This window comes from Coffea eugenioides, chromosome 11 (genome assembly GCF_003713205.1).
Source record: "Coffea eugenioides isolate CCC68of chromosome 11, Ceug_1.0, whole genome shotgun sequence".
In the NCBI taxonomy this organism is placed as follows: Eukaryota; Viridiplantae; Streptophyta; class Magnoliopsida; order Gentianales; family Rubiaceae; genus Coffea; species Coffea eugenioides.
The window spans coordinates 40,884,637-40,908,699 of NC_040045.1; the positions used below are offsets into that span (position 1 = coordinate 40,884,637).

Consider the following 24,063-nt stretch of genomic DNA (forward strand, 5'->3'; position numbering starts at 1 on the left):
TATAATAGTAATAGACCCCATAACAAATAAGAAAATTATGCACCAAGCCTCTAATGTTTCAAAATATTATTTAAGCATCTGGTAAATGACTAATATTTTGAATGAATTCGTGTAAAATGTTTTTGTACAAGTATACATACTTAGAGAAAATTAGAAAACAAAAAAAAAGAAGAAAAAGAAAAAGAAAAAGCAAGCAAACAATGGCCCCTCGCATATGACTTAAAAATAGCAGCAATAATAATGAAAACCTTAAAGGAAAATGTAGTGTTCAAGGGCTATTTTGTAATTATCTCTTTCACATATTCTTTTACATTTTTTGGTCCTACTTTCGTGTACTCTTAACCATCATGAATTACTTCCTATCTTTTTTGTAGGCTAATTATAAGTTGCCAAAAGAAGATGTTTTTTTTAATGAGTACCAACTCGTTAACACACCTAAATTCTATTCAACTTATAATCTATATACACATATTAATAATTATTATCCTTTTTTATATTTATAAAGTTTATAACATCTAAAATACATCATAAAAAAAGCAAGCAAAATAAAAAAAGTTAAATCTACCCCACCAAAATTTTGGGGAAATAAAAAAAGGGGAACCTAGCCTCACAATCCAGTTTGTACTTATTTTTTTCAAACACGATAAATTATATTCTATATTCACTTTTACTCTACAATGAGGAGAAGGACACTTACTCATACTCTACACTTCATCGGATTAGACAGGTGCAAAGGCACCTACTCTTAGACAAAAATGCAGATCAAGAGATTTTTTTGACCTGCATCTAAGGATAGTTTTTTTTTTAGTGGTCAACTACTCTAGGAATAGGTTAATCCGGCTTGTACTTTTTTATTTAATTCAGCTTGTACTTACTGGGCAGTAAATCTATATCAGAAGATAAACATGACAATATCAACAGAGCTTGTCAGACACAAAAATCTAGCTCGGCTTTGATCCCCTCTTAACCCAATCCCCACTCGTCTCTCCATTAACTCCCTACCACGCGCCATTCCCTTTTGGGTTCTTTCTTTAGCGCGTCTATTGCAGCATTTAAAGAACGCGTGGTTTCTGTTAACTTAACGTCGGCGCGTGTGTAAATTCTTACTTGAGCCCTGGGACTCCTATTTCTACAATCTTCCTTTCTCCCCTATTCTGTCCCGGTGTGTGTTGTGCGTTTTTTTTTTAAACAAATAAATAAATCGGTGGTGATCGGAATTTTCCCACAAATTTATTTGGAGAAATTAGAGCAGGATGAAGGTTTTCGTGAAGACTCTCAAGGGCACGCACTTCGAAATTGAAGTTAAACCTGAAGACTCGGTAATTTGATCACACACACACTAGTGCTAGTTTTAATGTTTTAATTTTTGTTTTGGTAATTGAGCTTATTAATATTAGGGTTTATGGAGTTAATCGAGTTAATTGATTTGTTTTCATGTGGGATTTGAGTGGGAATATTAGTTATTTTTTCAGGTTTAATTACGATGAATTTGTCGATTAGTTTTTGTAGATTGATTTGATTAGTTTTTGTAAATTGATTTTAAACAGAAGTAATTATTCGACTGCAGTGAGTTTATGTCTGGTTTATGCGTGAATTGATTGTTTTTTATTGGAAATTAGGGTTTTCTTGACGCCATTTTTGCGGGGTGAGGAATTTGCTACTTTAATCGTGTAATTATTTTAGTTTCTATTGAATTTTCGAAGCTGAGATAGCTGAGATTGAAGTGTTTAAGTGAAGTTGTTTGGAACTTGTTCTGTGCAAATTTCGTGAGATTAATTAAGCAATGTTGTTTAATTTTCTAATGTCGGTTCGTTTTCTGTGTACTAGTTTCATACGACAACTAAAATGTATCACTCGTCTTTTCTCTTTGCGAGAATATAATTATGTGTTAGAGATAGTTTACTGGTTTAGGATTCACCCGTGTGGAATGGAATTTGTTTTTCAGGTTACTGATGTGAAGAAAAGCATAGAAACTGCTCAGGGGGCAGAAGTTTATCCTGCTTCCCAGCAAATGCTTATCCATCAGGGGAAAGTTCTCAAGGATGGGACCACATTGGAAGAAAACAAAGTTGTTGAAAATAGTTTTATTGTCATCATGTTATCTAAGGTAAACTTTAGCCGTTGGCAATTTGGTGTGATGAAGTGGATTTGTTCTGGTAGTATGTTTAGAGATGTGCTTCAGCTGTAATTGGTGCCATGTGTTCCTTACACCATCACTCCTTCCAGGTTTCCTGCTTGAAATAATTTTACCTTTATAATGAGAAATGCTGGTTCTTGTGTATGTTGTGTGTGTGCCTTTAATGCTCAACTTATCCAGACGAGTAGCTGCTACCTATTGATCCTTTTCTTACTATTTTCTGCTTCATTAATGTTTATCTCAGTTAATTGTGATCTAAGTGTAATCTTAGCTGTGGCCTTGGGCTTCTCTGAACCTATTTTTTGTTTGTTGTTTTTTGACTGAGGGGCAAAGAAGTGAAGATACAGATATTGTTTTGGCATTTGTCTTTCATCTGTTTTGCTACTTGAGATTCTGTTGATCATTGAATGGCTTCTGATTCTTTTATTATTGACTATGTGCTATTGCCTTCTTCCTTTATCTCCATGAAATATCTAGAGTAAGAGCTCACCGGGTGAAGGTTCGACAGCTTCAACTGCGGCCACAGCCAAGGTAGTGTTACATATATTTTGTTTTATTTTGTTGGTATCATACCACCTAGGAAAGCTGGTTTTTAGGAGCTTTTCTTCCTTCTGAATCGGAAATGTATTCATTAGATACCTTATTTTGGAATTCACATGATTAACTTGGTTCCCGACTTGTCCCCACTATGCCATGCCCTTTTATTGATATACAATGATCATTAAAATCTAATGGAACACATTTCTAATTCAATTTGAATGCATTTTTGGACAACTTTTACTTCGTCAGTCAGTTTGGAGATTTCGCTTTCTTTGGATGTAGTCAGAAGCAAAAGTTAATTAACAAAAATATTGTTTTGTGTTGAGAGTTTATAAAAAATGTGAGTTGTAGATGGCATTTATTTGTCTTAACCATCTCTCTTGGTAAGCTTTACTTATGTATTGTGCTTCTTATTGAGCATATATATTTGTTAATGTGCTTTACTGCTCAAGATATGTATGTAAACTTGCAGCTAATTTGTTTATGATTAACGAATCTGATTAGTTTGGAAGCCATGGCATAATTGATTTTATCTTCATGGTTCCCCTCTTCTTTTGTTTGCATATACATAGATGAGTACATCCCTTCTTTGGTTCCAGTGTTGCTATAGTTTATAATTTTGGTAGGTAGCACAATCAAGTGCCCCACCTGTTGCAGCTGAGGCTGCATCAAACCCTCAACCTGCTGTAGCTCAGACAGCATCAAGTCCTCAACCTCCAGCTGTAACTCCAGCACCATCAACAACTCAACCTCCTGCTGCAGTGTAAGTTTTTCTTCTCTTGTTAGTTGATTGAAAATTTTCCTACATTCCTCAAGGGTAGCAGTGGGTGTCTTGGTGTATACCTTTTTTTTTTAAGGGGGAGCAGGTTTGGATTTGGAATTTTTTTTCTCCATGGTCTAAATTTGCAATCCCTCTTCTATAGTTTTTTTTTTTTTTGGTAATTGGACTCGTTGTTTAGTAGAACTCCACAAGGGGCAGAGTTGGGAATGATTGGAAGAGTTATGTTAAACTTGGTTTTGTTTGTGGTCTACTCTGGATTATGAAACCTGGATTTTTGTTTTGCCCCCTATACTATGTGGTTCTGCTTGCTGTTTATTTTCTTCTCTTTAAGAATCTTGCCTCGTTATTTAGCAAAAGTTCATCGGTTTAACCAGATCTGATGCTGATGTCTATGGGCAAGCTGCATCTACTTTAGTTGCTGGTAACAACCTTGAGGGAGCTATTCAGCAGATTCTTGATATGGGTGGAGGAACATGGGATAGGGATACCGTTGTTCGAGCCCTTCGCGCTGCTTATAACAACCCAGAGAGAGCTGTTGAGTATCTATATTCTGTAAGTACACATCCTTTTTGAGATGTTATTTGTATTGCAACTCCTAAGCATTCCCATATGCATGACATGCCTGTATAATGGCACACTTTGTTGCACAAATATCTTTCCAATCCAGTTTGCTATCATTTTCTTTCCTAAATTCTTGTCAATTAGCAATTATCATAGAATAGTTCCCATGATAATTTCGGTGTCTCATCAATTTACTAATAATTCTGTGTTTTGTTGTTATTGCTGTATAAACTTGACATCAAAATTCTTATTGTTTGTGGGACCGGGGATAAATATGAAAAGATATGTTTGACATGATTCGAAAGTGTAGATGTTCTATTCCCTAGAATATGCTTTAAAAGGTTGATCTTTCAATATAAGATGCAATAGGAGTTGGAATTGGTATGATCTATGTAATTGTGGCGACATGTTTCATGTTTCATTTCTATGGTCCTCATGCAAACTTGCTTATAAGGAAGCCAGTGGCCAGGATGTAGTATTGTGACCTCATGTGTCCACTTTGGGCATCCTATTTCTACCTGTGTTACACGTTGAATTGGACCAATTTAAGGACTAACCTCTGTTTTTTCTTTTCCCACTCACTTAACGGTGTTCTCTTTGAATTGTGATATTTCTTGTATCAATAAAATAGTATTTTCTTCTGCTGTGGCATTTCTAGATTAATGAGTAGAGTGCAGGAGCATGTTGAATAGGTTTCTCCTCCTTTCCTTCTTGTTCTTGCTTTTCTGCAGTAACTCGTGTAATGTGGTCATGCGATGTCTCTTATCCTGTTCTTACTATCTCCTTTATGCATCAGGGCATCCCAGAATCGGCTGAGGCTCCACCTGTGAGTGGAACTCCACCGAGTGGGCAGACCACTAGTCCACCAGCTCAGCTTCCCCCATCCACGCAACCTGCTGCTGTTCCATCAAGTGGACCAAATGCTAATCCGTTAGATCTCTTTCCCCAGGTACAGGCAGCGTATATCATCAACTGAGCTGAGGGCGATTTTCAAATTAGTAGACTTGACATTTTCTTGTTGCAGGGTCTTCCAAACTTGGGTTCAAACCCTGCTGGTGCAAACACTTTAGAATTTCTGCGCAACAGTCAGCAGGTATCACCTGTTTCCCATTTGCCCTTCCCTTTGTCCTACTGCCACAAGATTTATTAACATTCAACTTTTTTCAGTTCCAAGCATTGCGAGCAATGGTGCAGGCAAACCCTCAAATTTTGCAGGTATTATATGGCTTTATCTTTAAGGTTTTTATTTTGTCTCTTCAGTTCCGAGACTACCTCACATTCTTGTCTTAATTTTCAGCCAATGCTCCAAGAGCTAGGGAAGCAAAATCCTCATTTGATGCGACTTATTCAGGAGCATCAGGCGGATTTCCTTCGTCTGATTAATGAACCTATTGAAGGAGGAGAAGGGTAACTTTCATGTTTCTTTTTCTTTTTTTTTTTTAAATTACTGCAATGCCTTACTGAGCTTTCATGGTGGCTATTAGAAGGTCAATGAATCCATCTTCACGTGCTAATCCTTCCTTACAATCAGGAACATACTTGGTCAGCTTGCTGGAGCAATGCCACAAACTATACAAGTGACAGCTGAAGAGCGCGAAGCTATCAGACGTGTGAGTGTCTTTCATTCCAAGTCTTAAATTAGTTTGAATGTTTTTGACAAAATTAGATTTCTGAATCTGGTCATAGACTTAATTTGCTTACCATCAGCTGAGAGGATCTTGAATCCTATCTCAGCGGTGTGATGGGTTGTGCTATTTTTGGAAATTAAAAAGCCAATCGTTTATGGAATTTGTATACCAGAGTCAAGATCTTGGTTGGTTCTAAACTTTCGATTTGCAGTTGTGCCTTTGATGAATAGTTAATTTGTAATTCCCTCAGCTTTAAAACATGTAAAAATGCACCAGTGTTCCATAGTAAGTGGTAGTAATGTTGCCTTTAAAATTTTGCTTTTCCAGCTGGAAGAAATGGGGTTTGATCGCGCAACTGTGCTGGAAGTGTTCTTTGCTTGCAACAAGAATGAGGAGCTGGCTGCTAACTATCTCTTAGATCATATGCACGAGTTTGAGGAGTGAAATTAACTCTTAAGGCTGTATTCTCTCTCTCTCTCTCTCGACTCTCTTTTCTTTATTTTTTTTTCTTTTTTAATTGATACGCTTTGAATGAGTACATATCGTATTCCTTTGTTCTGGTGTCTTTATGCTTCTTCTCGAGTGCTGGAGAAGGCAGCAAACTTCAAAGTGTAACTATCCTGTCATATGTATGCTCCAGTGTCTTCTCTAGAAAACTTCTTCAGTAGTGTCTCTACAATTGGTTCATAAATACATAGCAGTTCTACTTCCTTGCCAACCTCCGTCATTGCATTGGCCTCAAAATTTGATCTCGTAAAAAACTAACCTGTTTTATGAGGTCAATATTTTGTTTGACAAAATACAATGCTACTGTTTCTAAACATGTGCAGTGGGCATCCTATATCAGCAGAAGTTACTACTATTTGAGTGATTATAGATTTTAGCTTTTTATATCATTAAAAAATTTATAATTAGAATATAAAATCAATCAAAATATCATAAAAATTAATTATTCAAAATTAAAATTTATAATTAGTTAAAATAATCGATCGAGAACAAGTCCAAGATGATTAGCAATGGCTTTGGACTGTTAACCTTGAAAATTCGGCAAAATTATGTGGACTTTCGTACAGGAGCTTCCAATCGATGGTTTAGTTACTGGTTTTAAATGTCTTTGGGGAACCTTCAGGAGCTTTGGCTCCAAATGGCACCTAACATGATACAGACCTATTGAATTTCTGCATGTTTGTTGCCGGAGTACTTTCAATTCCAAGCGATGCAGATATCTTCAAAGAAACCTGAGGTTCTCGACCTCAGAAGGCACAAAAACATGTTACCATCTCTACTTGTATGGAGAACTCAAGATTTTCGCAAAAAACATCAATCCCCAGAGACTTGGATTTTACCAGCAAATGCAACCCAGCTCATGCATGAAGCAGTTCAGTATGCTAACTAATTTAGGTACATTGTCGGCGCACAAATGAGAGGCTTTTCTAAAGTAAATATTGGGGGGCCGGCGGCCTCAACCGATCACCACCTCTGAACGCCAATGTCAGTAAGATAACTCATTTAAAAGGTGCGAAAAATAACGTTGGCCAATATGGTTGGAAATTATGTAGTATGTATTTGTCCATATATTGGTTTTATAAGAGTATTTATTTTAAAAGAAAAGAAAATCAAAGTTCTTTTCTGTCCTTGAGGTCGTCAACAGCTAAAAGGTATTATTATACTTGTCCTAAAAACTTCTGAAAGTTCCAGCAGTAAAATGAAAGATATAAAACTTTGATGAGCAATCAGGCTGGTTACCTAGGATATTGCATTTACCATCTAGTCCTCCTACTCTTTGATCCCAAGCATTTGAACTAATGATCAAGGTGTAAGGTGATTTGAGCGTCATTTTGTCAATGGATTTGGTTCGATTACTATCACATGTCAGAGTACGCTCCCGAAATTATAAGTCACTTATAGGAGTTCTTATAGATCACCCACCAGCACACCTCTTACACCTACAGTGAAATTTGAATACACGACGTTTTATAAGAAAATTATCTGTACTTATCAATTAAACCAACTTATGTTGGTGTCATTTTGTCATCAATGACATACAACATAACTAAAAGCTTGTTCAAAGATTGATTGCAGAATATCCATGTGATGAAGTAGGCACTTCTTGTGTCTCTGTGCATATAGGTAAAAGTAGTCGATCAAAATAAAAGGTGTGGGGACTAACGGACTGAATAGACTAAGTGGTCCAATTGCAAGGACTAGCTTCAGCAAGCGATGTCGAGTGGCATGGTGGCAGCAGAAATTTGAGGTTGGCAAAGTTTGGATGTGATGAACCTTTATTTTCTTTTGAGCGGGATGTGATGAACTTGAAAGAGGACAGTTCTTCTGGGGACCCCAACAAAAGCAGGCCTAAGTGGAATGAGGGCTCAAGGAATTGAAATGTGTCTTAGTACAGACAACATTTTGGTGAGTTGTGTGATTGTATGATAACCCTTTACGTACTAAACTTTTCCCCAGAAAAATCGATGATCAATAGACAAACTTGGGACATGGTCCAGCATTTACTGTGGAGCGTGCAAGAAATATAACTTGCTTGATGTTCTGATGTGCATCGAATCATCTAAAGATAAAGACAGATGCTAGAATATAACAATAGCATTATCATGTAGTGTTCCAAACTTTTTTCTTGCGTATCTTAACTGCTTTCAAATTACTCTTCTTTTTCTTTGTTTTTAGTTTTTTGTTGGCCAATTCATTTTGTGTGTCCAAGATCCCTTTTTTACACTCTCAGCTCTGGAAGGAGAGCTAAAACTCTTCTAGCTTTATTCATTTGCATACCCACAAAATCTTGAACGAAATAAAGGAATAGTGCTTTCAGGAAAAATTCAAGGTGGAAGTCATTATCCTGCTATCTTGCCAACTTATGTAGATCACTTTATTTGTATGTTTGTCAACGCTAAAGTGATATAATTTTCAAAAACAGAAGCGAGATCCCATGGTATTTTTAGTTGTTACAAAATCCTAATAATTTGGATATGGGATACTTCTACACTTGTAATATATATATATATATATTTTTTTTTTGCTACACTTGCTATTTTAAATTTTGATACCTGCAACAGTAGGAACGTACCAATAAAACGATAAGATTATCTTTTGCTCACGATTCTACAAATCTAGCTTTTGCTCTCAAAAATAACTAGATAGTTTGATTTTTTTTTTTTTTTTTTTTTTTTTTTTTGGTGTTAGGAGCTGCATTTGCACTTGGATATTAATCCGCAACATTTAGAGGGGTGGATTAACAACCACAAGGGTAATCCCAAAGGCTGTTTGGACACTAGGATCTAGAAGGAAGAGAATGAAAATCCATGAAAAAGTAGTAGCATATTACTTTGCATTGCACACAACTCCACATTCATGCATACATTTGCGACCAATCGTGCTAAAAGACACAAGTCGGTGGCAAAGATAAGGGAACGAAGAATGAGAAACACAAAAGCCGCTGACAGTCAAAAAGATAAGAATTTACATGATTTGTATGTACATATAAGACAATTACAAAAGGAGAAGCTTTCTTCAAAGGATAATAATCAATCCAGCTGAAAGACAATGAGTGTCTGTGTGCACTCATTTTCTGCGAGCAACCTGTCAAGGCAATGGTCAAGGCTATTTAATGACAGTGAAAATGAAAATACTGTTACACTAATCAATGCTTCGACAATGATCTTGATTCAAATCCAACCTTTCTTGTTTCAATAGACTAATGACGTGTTATGCTCAATCATGAATTTTCAAAGCCCTTGCGGGACAAAATAAAGAAGCAACTTAAAGTCGTTGATACGAATTGATCTGGTTATAGTAAGCAATAATTGAACGATAAAAAAATCTGCTCAAGGAAGTATTCCACATCAAAACGTTTAAATGAGTTGATGAATCCCAAAAATTGCAAATCTTCGCTTAATAAGTTACTTTCGTTTTTCTTAATCTTCTAGACGTAACACAGCAAAAAAAAAAAAATTTTTTTTGGACGACAAAAAGGTCATCTCTCATGCCACAAAGCCCACATGCATGTACAACAGTTCAGGGAAATCCACGTATCTGTATCATTGATGGAGAAGAAGCCGGCATTGCTGCATGTGTTAGCAGAAAATCCCGTGTTATTGACCGGTCATGTAGTGGAAGAACAGATGGTTGATATAGGAAGGGTGATGCTTCAAGGAACCATTTGATTTTTTTGTGCAGTGGAAAAGTTATGTAGGCAGCTGGGATATGCAGACAAACATATTTTGGATGGGCTGTGGTGCTTTGGGTTCAGTTATGTCATCTCTAACGCCATCTCTAACGTCATATCAAACAGGTTTAGACCACATATTGAGTTTTTGGGTGCAAATTTTTGTACATGACAGGCTTCAAAATCTAGCATGCAAAAGAAAGGCAGCGATGGTGTCACGATCTCATCTGTGGTTCACTTTATTTTCATCCTTATCTAATCAAGTATAATGCGGGAGTTGTATCGAGAGAGTACTAGGTACTAATTTGTGTGTGTGCTTATCATGAACTGATTGACTAAGTTCTTCAGTGCATCAATTGATTTCTTTCTCTCTCTTTTTTTTGGTGTAAAATTTCGTACATGAGTGAGGAACGTTACTCCTAGATTTTATCAAGAAAAAAATAACATAACATCCAAAAGTACAGGAAAAAATAAAAAACAATTAAAGAAAGAGTATTACTCCCTTATATCAAGACCTAACTTTTCTAAAGATGGAAACCTATTCTGTCAATGCGCAATTCCCCTTTAGCTCCTGCGTGTCAGTTCAGTAGTTCGACTCCTGGCCTGGCAGGTTTGGTGCAATCTTTGCTCATCACATCCCACATTACTAACTTGTATCAGTTCATCTTGCAAATACTCCTTCCCAACTTACGTATCCAAGTTGATATAATATTGTATTGTTGTCAAATTTGACTCCAAGAATAATTGAAGGGATTTGCTCTTAACTCCTTTGAATAATTGACAAGGTAGCCAATTGGGGTTTTGAAAATTTCGTTGGAAAAAGAGTAGGATGTCAAATCATTTCTTGATCATGAAGATCAATTATTAAGCATATAATCCTTACATTGTTGGTCATTCTTATTTATTCATTAATCATCTTTATATTGACCTTAGCAAAATAAGTTAAATCGTCTATAGGGAAAAAAAATTATTGGCCTTTTGGCTTATCTACATAAATAGCACGCAGTACACAAAAATAGTCCTCGTTAGTGACTCCAGCTAGGGGGAGCTTAGTTGGGTAGCAAGACATGACACTATCTATAGCAACGAACTAATTCCTACGACTTTAAATAGCAGTTATAATAAAACCTTAACTTTTTTTATCTTTTTTTCAAAAATAAGCTAGAATGAACCTTACGAGTTTTCCTTCTTTTTGTAGACATCTCAGGTCTATTACCAAAATAAAATGGTAGAAAGAAGCAAAACCAGTCTACGTTTTGGACACTCAATTAACTAATCTGTCTCTTTTTTTTCCAGCAAAAATACATTGTATAACCTACTCTATCCTAATCTAGGGGAGGGGGAGCCTAAGGAGGCTTGTGTGTTAGGGGCTAATAGGTATACAGACCCAATTAAACCAAGAAAGTGCTATGACACTACCCTTAAATTTTTTTTGCAGCAGGTGAGGTTTCAAGGAGGGACTGAAGTCCCTCCTGGTGGTCACTGAGCTAAGCTTAGTGGTTAATTAACTAATCTGACTAAAACTTGTCTTTCTCTAGGTTCAATTAAATTCTGGCTTTTGCTACTTTATTTGCACTGACAGATATGACACTCTTAAGAGGGGCTTAGCCTCTATATATATTTTTTTAATACTAGTCAAGCACAATTTGGCTTCTCTTCCACTAGTCCCACTTCATAATTTCTTTCAACTAAAAGCGGAAAAACAACTTAGCAATGTAATTCCGAATTTAGCTGCTTTAAAAAGTTATTCCAAGGTATAATAATTTCAGTCCACTGAGCCATTTAAAGATTGTGTACTGGTGCTAGTTTAGAAGCAAGATACAAGAACAAGAGAGATTTGTAGAGCCCTAAATATAGTAAAGCTGCAATTCTCGTTCTAATTTAATTTTTACTGGAATGACAAAGGAATGATAAATGTGCAATTAGTTAAAAGTAGCATAATTTGTCTCAAAAAGTTCAAGCAAACTGGTCGCCTTAACATGATAATATGCTGGTATAAGAAGTTGTAGACCATTGTTTTCTTGGCGCTGCTCTGATTTTGGACCATATTATTGTTCGTTCTTCCAAGCTGTACTAGTACGAACTGCAATGGTTAAAAGTTGTTTTACCCTGATAAATTCAGAGAAACCAGGCCCTTGCCAGATTCAGCATAGGAAAATAACAAAATGAAATGGAAGCCCCACTACCACAAAACTTTAAACAGAAAAGAGAAAGGATGAAGTGGTAGATTGTTTGAACAGCTGAAAGATAGCATGTACAGATTTTTGGTGCGTGAGTTTTGAACCAAATACGCTCTGGTTAATGAAGATGTATCCTATTACTCGAACTTGCCTCTAACTAGTTCAGCTAATACGATGCATATTATGCTAGTAAGTATTGCAATTGATTGCGAGTAGAAATTGGATTAAGGGTCTTTTCGAAAAAAGAAATGGGATTAAAGGTTTTGTTTTGCACTAGTAATTCAACTATAATTGCCTATAACCAGGCCTGGAGACATTTTTAACATATTTGTGAACGTTATCTAGTTCCCATAGCAAGTCTAAGGCCTCTCCAAAGCTCTCCCCTCTATTTTAATTTTCTTTTGTAGCTAAATGACAAGAATTTTAGTAAGCCATTATTGTTTTCAGTAGTAAGTTAAACGGCAATAACATGTAATATGCTTTTTTTTGTCAAAACAATAACATGTAATATGCGATTGACAGTCTTTCTTATCTTTATTGTTGCCAATATTTTTTTGTCATTTGAGAATCTTTATTTATCAGCTACATTTAGGAAATTTAGGGCATTTGTCAAAGATCACATTTTCCAGAATTTTAAGACGTTTCAAGAATATGGCATACATGCTGATGCAATCATCTATGGGATTGTCTGTTCATGGACAAAATGCAACCAATGGAGTCATAGGCTGATGAACATAGAATTATTGATGTGGGGAACATAGAGAATATGGCGAATTTAATTGTCAATTTGGCAATAGGTACACTAACCTTCTATTGGACTCAATTTTCATTAATTTGAGAGAGCACCCAAAATAAATAAATAAAAGATGAAGGACAAACAAATTTTTTATTTCTCCTTTCTTTCTTTGAAAAATGCCTAACGAGAATGGAAATTAAAAGGGGAGAAGAGAAGAGCATAATGGACAAGGGGACAAAAGAAGTAAAAGAGATTTTTTTTTGGGTGGGGAGGGGGGGGGGGGGGAAGGGGGTTAGCCAAAATTTAGTCCTTCTATATTAGCAATGAGGTGAGTAAACTTTCCCCATGAGCTAAAGCCAGGTAGTAGAAAATAATATGTATGTCGTGGCTTTATTTGTCTCATTAAATGCTGCACGATTCTCCTGATGAAGAGAAGTATCCACGGAATTTTCTTTTTCCTGTGTTTTGTGCTGAAGGATCTGTCAAGTTATGATAATAAAGTCCATCCTTTTTCCCTTGAATATCTCTTAGTTGATCTATTATGATGCAATAATTTAGATAAAATGGATAGTCCAATTTTCTGTGGACTGAGAAAAATGAGGAAATAAAAGATTTCATATAGCTAATATGAATATTGGCACAAACTGACTCGATAAACTGATTTTCCTTAATTTGGTTGGACTCGCATCAATGTTAGCTGGTCCCATCAATCCTCAAGTTCTGCTTCCAGTTTCCAACTTATAAGAACCATGTATTCTAAGTTACTGTGCTGTCAAATCCTTGAGGCCATGTATTTGCACAGGAAAAATGTCATAAAAGGCAGATTTTTGTGGTAAAAGTACAACAGTAACATTTTCATGCAGGCTATAAATATTGGAGCTTGAAGGTCATGAAGACCACCACAATAATGACCAAGATGGCAACAGTAGAGGAGAAAGGTCGCCCAGTTGAAAAGATCAAGGGAGGAATGGTGACTATGCCTTTCATTTTTGGTAAGCTCTCTTCTTGCTGTTTAAGTTCTTTTCTGATCATTAAACTTTCAAGTCTGAACAATACTAAAGCTTTTGTTACTTTGATTACATTAATGATTTTGTTCTTGCTTTTTCTTGCAGCAAATGAAGTATGTGAGAAGTTGGCTGTGGTTGGAGTTGGAAGTAACATGCAAAGCTACTTAACAAAGCAGCTGCATATGTCTTTAACCAAGGCTGCTAATACTACTACCAACTTCTCTGGAACCGCCAGTCTGACACCATTGATTGGTGCATTCATTGCTGATTCATTTGCGGGAAGGTTTTGGACCATTACTGTTGCTTCAATCTTCTACCAAATAGTAAAGTCTCCCTCCCTCCCTCCCTCTCTCTCTCTCTCTGTCACAAACACACACACACACACACACACACAGGTTTTTGAAAGCTTTGCTGTGCATGATATAATATGTATTCTTGTATTGTATTATTACTGAAGTTTCATGCAATGATAGGTTTGTCTTATCATATCAACTCAACTTAGTCAAAAGGTTTGTTAATTTGTCAAATGTCACAAGAAGTTTCTTAGCACTCTATGACTTTCCATGTACTCAATTTGAATCTAGGATTGGAGAAATCCTAAAATTCCTGATTTCTGAATTGTTATTTAACAGTCAATTTTGTATGTAACTTGTTCTCATGATTTGGTTCATTAACTAAGTTTCAACTTTACACATGGTATCAGGGAATGGTTAGCTTGACAACATCAGCAATATTACCAAAACTGAGGCCTCCCCCATGCAAAGTTAATGAATCAGTGTGCCAAGAAGCCAATTCTGGCCAACTTGCCATACTCTACATATCTCTCTTGCTAGCTGCAATAGGAGCAGGAGGCGTCAGACCTTGTGTGGTATCATTTGGTGCAGATCAATTTGATGAGACTGATCCAGAGCAAAAAACCAAGACATGGAAGTTCTTCAATTGGTACTATTTCTGCATGGGGGCATCTATGCTTGTTGCAGTAACAGTAGTTGTTTACATCCAAGATTATATTAGCTGGGGATGGGGCCTCGGAATACCGACAGTTGCAATGGCCCTCTCAATTATTGCCTTCATATTTGGCTACCCTTTGTACAGAAACTTGGACCCAGCCGGTAGCCCTTTCACAAGACTAGTACAAGTCTGTGTGGCTGCCTACAGGAAAAGAAATCTTTCTATGCCCTCTGATCCCACATTGCTATATGAAAATCAAGATCTTGATGCTGGAATATCTCTTGGTGGAAGGCTTATGCATACTAAACACATGAAGTAAGTCCCCTTAATTTAGTTCCTCTGTCTTTTATGTGATTGAAATTTCGGTTATTTAGCCATAATTTTTAGGGAAAGCATCAATTAATGAACATACAAGGGGCTAGACAGGTTTTTTGGTGTTTGAACCTTTTTTTTTTGGCGATGCCTATCTTCTTCGACAGTAATTGATGGAAGTGCACACATCAAACAGAAACATGGGGCAATTTTATACTGCAGACACAAACATGTGAATAGTATTTTAATTTGATGCATCATTATTGTACCAACAAACCATTTTTATTTGCACTTCTCTATATGTGTTTTTCATTGATTACATGGATGTTTAACTCTAAGGGAACCCATGAAAGAGAGATACCTAGGAGCGGTATTTTTCTTTTCATTAAAAGCATATTAGGTAGAGACAGTTTGTTCAAGGGTCATTTTCTTGCTTATACTGTATCATCATAAGCATAACTAGACAGAAATTCAATGAGCTAGCAGAGACGGGTCAAAATAGTATATTCCCATTCCAAATTATGGAATAGCAAATCCTCATGATGGTACCATAGTTTCATTCCTTCCATAGAGTCTATATACGGTGCTTGCAAGAATTATAGCTAGGACCCTAATGATCATTGGTTCGCTTGCAGGATCTCCTAATGGTAAAAATTAATTAATTTTCTCACAGTGGAATAATTTCTCCCATGGGCCAAACACTTCCTCTCCAGCTGCACACAAATACGCACAATAGGTCAAAGTTTCGTTGGGACGTTTGAAATATGTTCTTTTGCTTACACTAGATGAGAACAAAAAGATGATTACAGCAATATGATGCAGACCTCATGTCTTAGTGTTTATTGTCGTTTTTGGTACAAGAAGTTGCGTATAGGCCTACTAATTAAAGATTGTGGTTGCGACTTATCTTTATCGCTATCAACATGACACTATTGGGTTCACATAAATCAATCATTGATTTGTTCCACATGAAAGCTTAATGGCTTTTAAGCAATCTACAGCCAAGATACTCTAGGAAGCAAAATAGATGCTTTCTTCAAGAACAGGTTCTAGTTACTACCCACATAACTTTGCCCAACATCAACAAAATTGTTTATCTTTTATGCTATCAAACAAATTGATTGTGACCTCTTCTTCTTCATTAGGATTATGTTAATGCCCATCAAAACCTGCAATAGAAAGCGTGTCATTTGATCAGCCATTTCTGAAAATTTTTGTATGTTATTCGGTGCATTGTTTCGTCAATTTGTTCTTCAGCCTGAATCATCTGTCGGTTGCCGTTTGCCAATGAACTCAGCCGAAGCCAGAAATTTATTAGTAGATAACAACTGTTCCACATGTGCCCTCTTTGTTATTTTATTTTATCTTTTGGTTCAATCCGCAATGTATTATACATCACATAATAGACTAATAGTTATACATGCTCGGCAACTGCCCTCATAACCTTTCGGCCGCGATTTGCTGCCAAAGGGGAAGAACATCTTTCCACCTACTGTCATTTTTTATGGCGAACTTTGCAAATGGCCTTTTCCATCCACATGACGTCCATTTGGTATTGACAGCTCTAAGCTTGATAATCATATAATGGAGGTGATTTCTCTAAAGAATATTTTCATCCCTAACTGGTAAATTATGATACAGTCTATTTTCATCCCCTGTTGTTGTTGATGTGAGGATTGTATTGGTGAGCAATCTGTAAAAATTCCTATGAGTACTTATGGTTTTGAGAGCATGCCCTCACTTGTGATGATGATTAGAGTCGAATCTATCCAAATTTTCTTTTACAAAAAAAAAAATGTGTATTTTCAAAGTTAAACAAAAAAGAAAAAGAAAAAGAAATTAAAAGATAAGCTGAAATAGGTTCATCAATTTTAGACTTCCATCTTTTTAAAAAGAATAAAAAAATTATTAAGTAGGGTCATCTTTGAAGATAAACTTTACTAAAGGACATGGTAAAGACAAACCATTGCTAAGGAAACTAACAACTGCCCCAATAATTCAAGATTTTATAGCGTTACTCATTCAGTGAAGCTATATTCTCAACATGTGTCTATAGAGTGTCTACTAATTCCTATCATGCATGCTTTCAGCTTTTTTTTTTTTTAAAAAAAAAAAAATTATTTTTCAGTTTTTTGCAATTGTAGAAAAATGCTAGCATTTCTGAATCTTAAGATGTAGAATTCACAGAAACATTTTCTTTTCTTTGGTGATCAGGTTTTTTAGCAAGGCAGCAATTGTGACAGAAGAAGACGATCCCAAAGCACCAAATTGGTGGAGGCTGAACACAGTTCACCGTGTAGAGGAGCTAAAATCAGTGATCCGAATGGGACCAATATGGGCATCTGGAATCCTTCTCATCACTGCAGCTGCTCAGCAACACACATTTTCATTATCACAAGCAAAAACCATGAATCGTCACCTAACAAAAACCTTCCAAATCCCTGCAGCATCCATGAGTGTCTTCACCTTAGCATGTATGCTCCTCACAATTGGTGTATACGATCGCATTTTTGTCCCAGTAATTCGTCGCTTCACCGGGCTAGAACGTGGCATAACATACCTCACCAGAATGGGAATTGGATTTGCCATTGCAATACTAGCCACATTCGTTGCTGGATTTGTTGAAGTCAAGCGAAGACGGACAGCTTTCGCGTACGGACTAGAAGACAAACCTCAAGAAATGATCCCGATTTCAGTGTTTTGGCTAGTTCCACAGTATTGCCTTCATGGGATGGCTGAAGCATTTATGTCAATCGGTCACCTTGAGTTCTTGTATGATCAAGCTCCAGAGAGCATGAGGAGCACCGCTACTGCATTTTTCTGGTTGGCAATCTCAATGGGGAGTTATACAAGTACCTTTTTGGTGTCAATTATTCACAAGTTCAGTGCAGGCCCTGATGGATCAAATTGGCTTCCGGATAACAATTTGAACAGGGGAAAATTGGAGTACCTTTATTGGCTGATAACATTGCTGCAAGTTGCAAACTTGGTGTACTACTTGGTATGTGCAAAATTCTACACTTTCAAGCCAATTCAGGTGCATGCCCAGGAGGTTGATTGCTCAGAAGAAGATGGGATCGAGCTGAGGAATCGTGTTTAGATACTATAATCTGATTTCAATACAATATTACATGCCTTGGTATGTGCAAAATTCTACTTGGTATGTGCAAAATTCTACACTTTCAAGCCAATTCAGGTGCATGCCCAGGAGGTTGATTGCTCAGAAGAAGATGGGATCGAGCTAAGGAATCGTGTTTAGATACTATAATCTGATTTCAATACAATATTACATGCCTATGTTTTTTTAGTTGTTGTAGGCTTAGTAGTATTTATGGAGGAGTGCTATGAATTCCATATAGTTGTAGCTGACATGAGAACATGCAAGTGTCCTCCTCTGTTCAAGTAAAGTTCTTTCTTTTTCTCCATAGAAGTTTCAATTTTTTATTTTTTATTTTTTTTAAAGAAAGAAAGAAAGAAAAGTTTGCACATGTTTGGGCCTTTGACAATATGCGATAGAGGCTTAAACTTTTAGAAAAAGAAAAGGTCCAAAAAAAAAAAATTGCCAATGGCAATATGGAGGGCCCAGAAAATAGAAGATCTGCTGGTGGGCTTATTCTATTTTTCAATTTTCTTTCAACAATGTGGGCTTAGATTTTGCAAAATTTAAGCAGAAGGCAAAAGCAATTCAGGGGAAAGCTGGCCTTTCCTTTTTATCTTAAATACCTAAGCGTTATCATTGAATAGATATAAGAAAGTGGGAGAAGAATTGCAAGTTTATTCTCCAATAGATGATGAGGCTGGTCCATGAACCTTTGACAAGAAGCCCTACTTGTCTTCTGAATCAATTGGGAAGTAATTCTTGCACCACGACATCCTCTAGGCCTTCAAGTATCAACAAATATGGCAATCGCATGGAAAAAAAAAATGATATACATGGAATGAGTGGCACTTTGTTTTAGTCACAATGCTTAAATAGGTTTTAGAAGCGATTGGGCTTCACACGTTAGAATTAATGATATGTTGGACCGTGTTTTGATTACGGGTTCCTCATATTTGGATTCATCCTGGCCTGCATGAGATGAACACCTTTCCTTATAGGAGGGTTTAGAGTGTGGATTGCCCCACACGTAACGTAAAATTAGCCCCCACATCATCATCATCATATGATGTCACATTTACATTAACTATTTTGGTTTGACTAGACTAACTTAAGGTGGACTTATAAAAGTAATTAATCCAATTTCATTAGTTCTCCTCAAATTACCTCTTCTTTTTAAATCTCAAAGAAAAGATGCAATAGAGAATTAGCAGCATGGGCAATTTAATTTTTGATATAATTTATTTTGTCTTCATCAGGTTTAGAGTTCATTTAGAGTTCAAATTCTATGCCCGATAAAAGATACTCCATATGAGAATGTAGGGAGAAGTGAGAAGATAACACAAAAAACATAAAAGGGTAAAAATTATTTTTTACCTTACGAGTGTTTTGATTGGATTATTTTAACGTCTTGACGAGAAGATAACGCAAAAAAAAAAAAAAAGGGTAAAAATTATTTTTCACCTTACCGAGTATTTTGATTGGATTAGTTTAACGTTTTGGCACTTTATTCCAAAAGGAATATATATAGAATATGACAAGGAATGCATACTGTTAAAAAAAGTTTAGCACAATAGGAATAAAAAAAACGTGTACGATTATGGATTTTCAGCTTTGTTCTCGTCAATTAATCCAACACATACTTCCCTAATTATAACTAGTTTTGCCCCAAAAAAAGAAAAAAGAAAAAAAAAGGAGTATACACGCAATCAATCGGAAAGCTCCATTGTCAATCGTCACACTTTAAATTGTGGAGGAAACAGATTCTCTGTTATTTGGTATGTACCTAACAGTCAATACGCGCAACCTTTCTCAAAGGTTCGGTTAAGGTTATAACGACCCATGGCGCGCCAAATTTAGAATAGTGAAAACTCTCTTGGCTTCGTATTAACTACCTTCAAATTTCTGAAGAAACAACTGCATAGATTTGTAGAGTTTCTTGTAAGACAGAGCGCAATCTTAGCAGACTCCAAGAAACGATGGCCCCCCGCTTCCCTTCGTTCCTTAACACAATACAACGAAACTACAGACAAAAGTAAGCCAAACTCTTAATTATGATCACCAGTTTCTTGCTTTATACTCCACCCCACAACTTTTTCTTGATATTGATTTTGTTTAGGTATTTTTAGTTTATAAACAAAGGAAAGTGCCGATGGTTAATTGGATCTTATAATTAAGTTTGAAACATGTGGGATTTTTTTTCTTGTTTTTGAAGGACTAAGGAAAGAACAGGTTCAAGCAGTGCAACAACGAGAAGGAATAGTGTAATGGAAGATGATGATGCTTTTGAGGATGCTGTTTCGGATTCAGAGGGAACTCCTTTATCTGCCATTGCAGATGCTTTTGAGGAACTTTCTCGTTTATTGAAGTCAAGGGGTCCTAATTTTGATCTTGATTTGAAGCCCTTTTGTGATGCATGTTCTCTTGTTTCCGTCCTCTTTGGTTCTTTGGGAATTGCCTTCAAATTTGCGGAGATGGAGTACGTGTCCAAGGTTAGCACTGTTTATTTGTTTTTATTTCTTTTTTATTTTTAGAATGGGAAGAGTAGGAAATACGAAGTAGGGAATAGAGACGGTAAGAATTGAACACTCATTCTAAAACCAGGGACAAAGACCCTTTACCATTGGGCCTGATTCTCTAAAATTATATACTTTTTGAGCATCTTTTATGCATGGATTTTTGGCTTGGAGGGATAACATTTGTATGTCTGAAATCTTTAATGCCTTATATATGTATGTCATCCAAGCACAGGTATGTCTCTTGCCAGTATGATTTCTTACATAGGCAGAGATTTAGGATTAAGAGGGGCAAATTAGTTTAATTTGGTCAACAGAAGGAACAGAAAAAAATTGCTGGATCAGTTTCGTGTATGTAACAAATGAACAAGGTCTTGTTTTGACGCTTCCATCCCAGAATAAAATTGTATAAGCAATTACTGCAGAATGGTATTTGCTCTATTTTCTTCTTTTCTCCTCGAAAAAGTATACATTTAGGACTAAGAAATGAAAGAGCCACCTGCTATAGTTTTCAATGGGGTGAACTTGCGTTCGGGCTTCATGATCAATGCCAAAGATTTGAATAGGAGAATTTACAGATAATATGCTTTAAGCGCGGAATCTCATGGTTGCTTGGGTTGTCACCTATTTGAGAGTAACTCTTCTTATACCAAGGGAAGCTTCCCTCATAGGAGGTACGACTGATTCTAGAAGATGGCAGGGCTTATGGTTTTTGGATGATTGCCAAGCACAAAAATCACAGCTTTTTTCTGAACTTTTAATAGCAAAGACTCCTTTTAGCCCCTAATTGCAGTGACTTCTATTCTTCTATGGTGGGTGGAAACTAGTAAACAGTAATAATAACGAAATCAAATTGATCAAGTTGTTGATGTGCAAAAGATGGAGGGCAACGTGTAGCCTCTTCACTAATACTGCTAGGGAAGAACTTTTGTGCATCTTTTTTTACCTCACCTAGCTCCATTCAGTTTCTTTATCATTAGCTCTGTACCTCAGAACTTTAACGCCTGAAATCTCCCCTCCTTTACCTGTTGCCTCATCCGCCAGGAGATGAAATGTTCTTTCAGAAAAGCACGTATCATGTATAGTCCTAATGATGACACCTTCATTCTGTTTTCAGTAGTTCTTTTTCACCTCTCAGTGGATGTATTGCTGTCATTGCTCCAGGTACAGGATCTAGAGGATGCATCAGAGGACTATGGCACATTGAATAACATACTTGATTATGACGTTGAAATGGACACTGTAAAATCAGCTGGGAGCCTCTCACGTAACTTACGCAGGGTTAGGCAGGGCCTGGATCTCATTAGAGCTTTATTTCAAAACTTTTTGTCGGCCGAGTATGTTTCTTTCCTCCTTGTACATATTCATAAGCAAGAAGTTGACCCTATAACTAAATGGTGTTCATAGCCAATTCAGATGTAGTGTTGATGTTGATGTTCCTCATCACTGTACTGTTTCATTCATCTGTGTTTCAAAGTTACAGCAAAGAATAGGATATGGTATTGCATGTTACTATAAAGCATCTATTTCTTGGCTGTGTTTATTTGCTTAGTGGCGGGCAAAAGAGATATAACTGTTCCTTAATTCATAAGTTACTATACATTCCGTTGTTTGTTATGAACACCAACAAGGCTCATTGGAAAATCTGGTTGATTTTCTTTGAAGTTCAGCATTGCGTTCATATTCTGATTAGCAGTAGGATTTTCCTGCCCCTATCTTTCTCAGCCACCATTTTGATGCTTCTAGTCATAACTGCTGCAACTAACCTGGCATTTGTGTTCCTCGTTGCCTCCTAAATTGATGGCCAACTTTACTTTTTAACTCCAGTGAACGTTCTCTGAAAGAAGCTGCTCAAACAGCTTATACAAAAGTTTGTGCACCATACCACACATGGGCAATCAGGACTGCTGTTTCAGCTGGTATGTGTGCCCTGCCGACGAGGGAGCAACTTCTGGAGAGGCTAAATGAAACTGGTGAGACATTTTGTGGCTTTTCTAGTACATTTCTAACACCTTTCTGGCATCCAAAAAAGCAGACATTAACTGTATTTATCAAGTTGGATCAGAGGCATTATGAATTTGCATTACATACAATCTATTCAAGTATAGGAGTCAAAACCAACGAATACAGCGAGTCAATGTAAACACTCGTAGCCATTTCTTACCTACATGGTTTTACCCATCTACTTATAATGGTTAAGATGTCCTTGGTTCTGTCAATAGTTGATATGGCTCGACTCGGCTGAATTACACAAAGTGCAGAAGGGATATAGTTGTAGAAAGAAATCATATCCCCATTGTGAGGAAATTAATCCATGATTAGTTCTTCTCGACAGCTTGCATAAGAAGTATGCAAGGAGTAGTCTTTGATAGTGGCTTGGTCAGGCATCTGAACTCCTGCTTTTTCTCTTTTTCACTATGCACCGTCCAAAGACATCAACTTGTCCAAGTAAAACGATTTTTAAGTCCACTCTGCGCCAGATTCAAAAACTGCTACTATAAGCTTTAGTAAGTAGAAATCAAATTTTAATGAACAATGTTTTCTTAATGTTGAATTTGCAGAAGAATCAGCGGAGAGGGAAATGAGGAGATACATCAATGGCTCACATCCAGTTATAGAATACATTGACAAGTTGTACATCTCGAGAAACATCAGCTTGGATTGGTAAGCTTTGATTCTTTTCCCGGGGAACCAGACCACTCATTTGAGGAGCAGCAAGAAGATTAACATATAGTTATGCAGTGTCAAGCAAGAGAACTTGATTCTTACAGTGAAGTTTCGAGTATTAAAGATCTATATACTTCCCCACCTTCTTCAAAAGCTGAAAGGAATCAGTTCCTACCGTCTGTAAAGCCGAAAGAATCCAAACAGTGAATAGCAGGAGCAGAAATATCTTGCATGTTCAAACTTTAAATTTTGAGACCGACATTTTTTTTTCTAATTTTGACATATATTGTTACTGTTATTGTAACAACATTGATTTTGTAGATATCTAGGCAAATGTACATGGTAATTATGACTTTAACAAAGAAGAAATTAGCCAAATCATTGAATCCTACTTTTCAAGGGGTCAAGCCCAGTTGTCTCAGCACAGGATGATCCCAGTGATGACAGTTCATGTGGTATCTCTAATGATAAGGGCAAGGTTGAAGGACCATTTTGCAGAGCTGATGAACTTCATCTGAGGTCCCATTATTTTTTTTTCCTGCCGCCTTTTTGAGGTCTTGGTGAATGCCCTCACAAATGCCAATTTCTGATACTACTCCTCCCTGACTGGTAAATTCATTAAGCTCGGCGCACTACAGAAACTAAAGCAAGACTGCAGGAATGCAAAAATGTCTTTGCGAGAAGCTGCAAGGAAATCCACAGAACGAAAACATGCTTCTACAGTCCATAATGCCCCAATTCCATACGCACGGTTCACTGGCCTGGGTTGGTAA

At 36.6% G+C, this 24,063-nt stretch overlaps 3 protein-coding genes across 4 annotated transcripts; all 3 read left to right on the forward strand.

Annotated features, from left to right (window-relative positions):
• Nucleotides 1–1,132: 1,132 nt before the first annotated feature.
• On the forward strand, nucleotides 1,133–6,365 carry LOC113751593 (ubiquitin receptor RAD23c-like). The gene is made up of 11 exons (XM_027295646.1): nucleotides 1,133–1,319; nucleotides 1,946–2,107; nucleotides 2,615–2,668; nucleotides 3,304–3,440; nucleotides 3,833–4,010; nucleotides 4,816–4,968; nucleotides 5,044–5,112; nucleotides 5,187–5,234; nucleotides 5,317–5,426; nucleotides 5,551–5,629; nucleotides 5,975–6,365. The coding sequence occupies exons 1-11, from the start codon at nucleotides 1,254–1,256 to the stop codon at nucleotides 6,089–6,091; spliced, it is 1,173 nt and encodes a 390-aa protein (XP_027151447.1). The 5' UTR covers nucleotides 1,133–1,253; the 3' UTR covers nucleotides 6,092–6,365.
• A 7,262-nt stretch (nucleotides 6,366–13,627) lies between these two features.
• On the forward strand, nucleotides 13,628–18,454 carry LOC113751746 (protein NRT1/ PTR FAMILY 3.1). Of its 2 annotated transcripts, XM_027295863.1 has the most exons (5): nucleotides 13,628–13,732; nucleotides 13,853–14,070; nucleotides 14,451–15,013; nucleotides 17,225–18,141; nucleotides 18,301–18,454. In XM_027295863.1, exons 1-4 carry the CDS (start codon nucleotides 13,630–13,632, stop codon nucleotides 18,108–18,110), a joined length of 1,770 nt encoding a protein of 589 aa, XP_027151664.1. In that variant the 5' UTR covers nucleotides 13,628–13,629; the 3' UTR covers nucleotides 18,111–18,141; nucleotides 18,301–18,454. The 2 variants fall into 2 exon arrangements, with proteins under 2 accessions (XP_027151664.1, XP_027151663.1); XM_027295862.1 differs by having other exon boundaries at nucleotides 17,225–18,454.
• A 1,510-nt stretch (nucleotides 18,455–19,964) lies between these two features.
• LOC113753861 (ACD11 homolog protein-like) lies at nucleotides 19,965–23,812 on the forward strand. Its single transcript, XM_027298124.1, has 5 exons — nucleotides 19,965–20,142; nucleotides 20,323–20,599; nucleotides 21,788–21,960; nucleotides 22,451–22,596; nucleotides 23,185–23,812. Exons 1-5 carry the CDS (start codon nucleotides 20,087–20,089, stop codon nucleotides 23,289–23,291), a joined length of 759 nt encoding a protein of 252 aa, XP_027153925.1. The 5' UTR covers nucleotides 19,965–20,086; the 3' UTR covers nucleotides 23,292–23,812.
• Nucleotides 23,813–24,063: the final 251 nt, after the last annotated feature.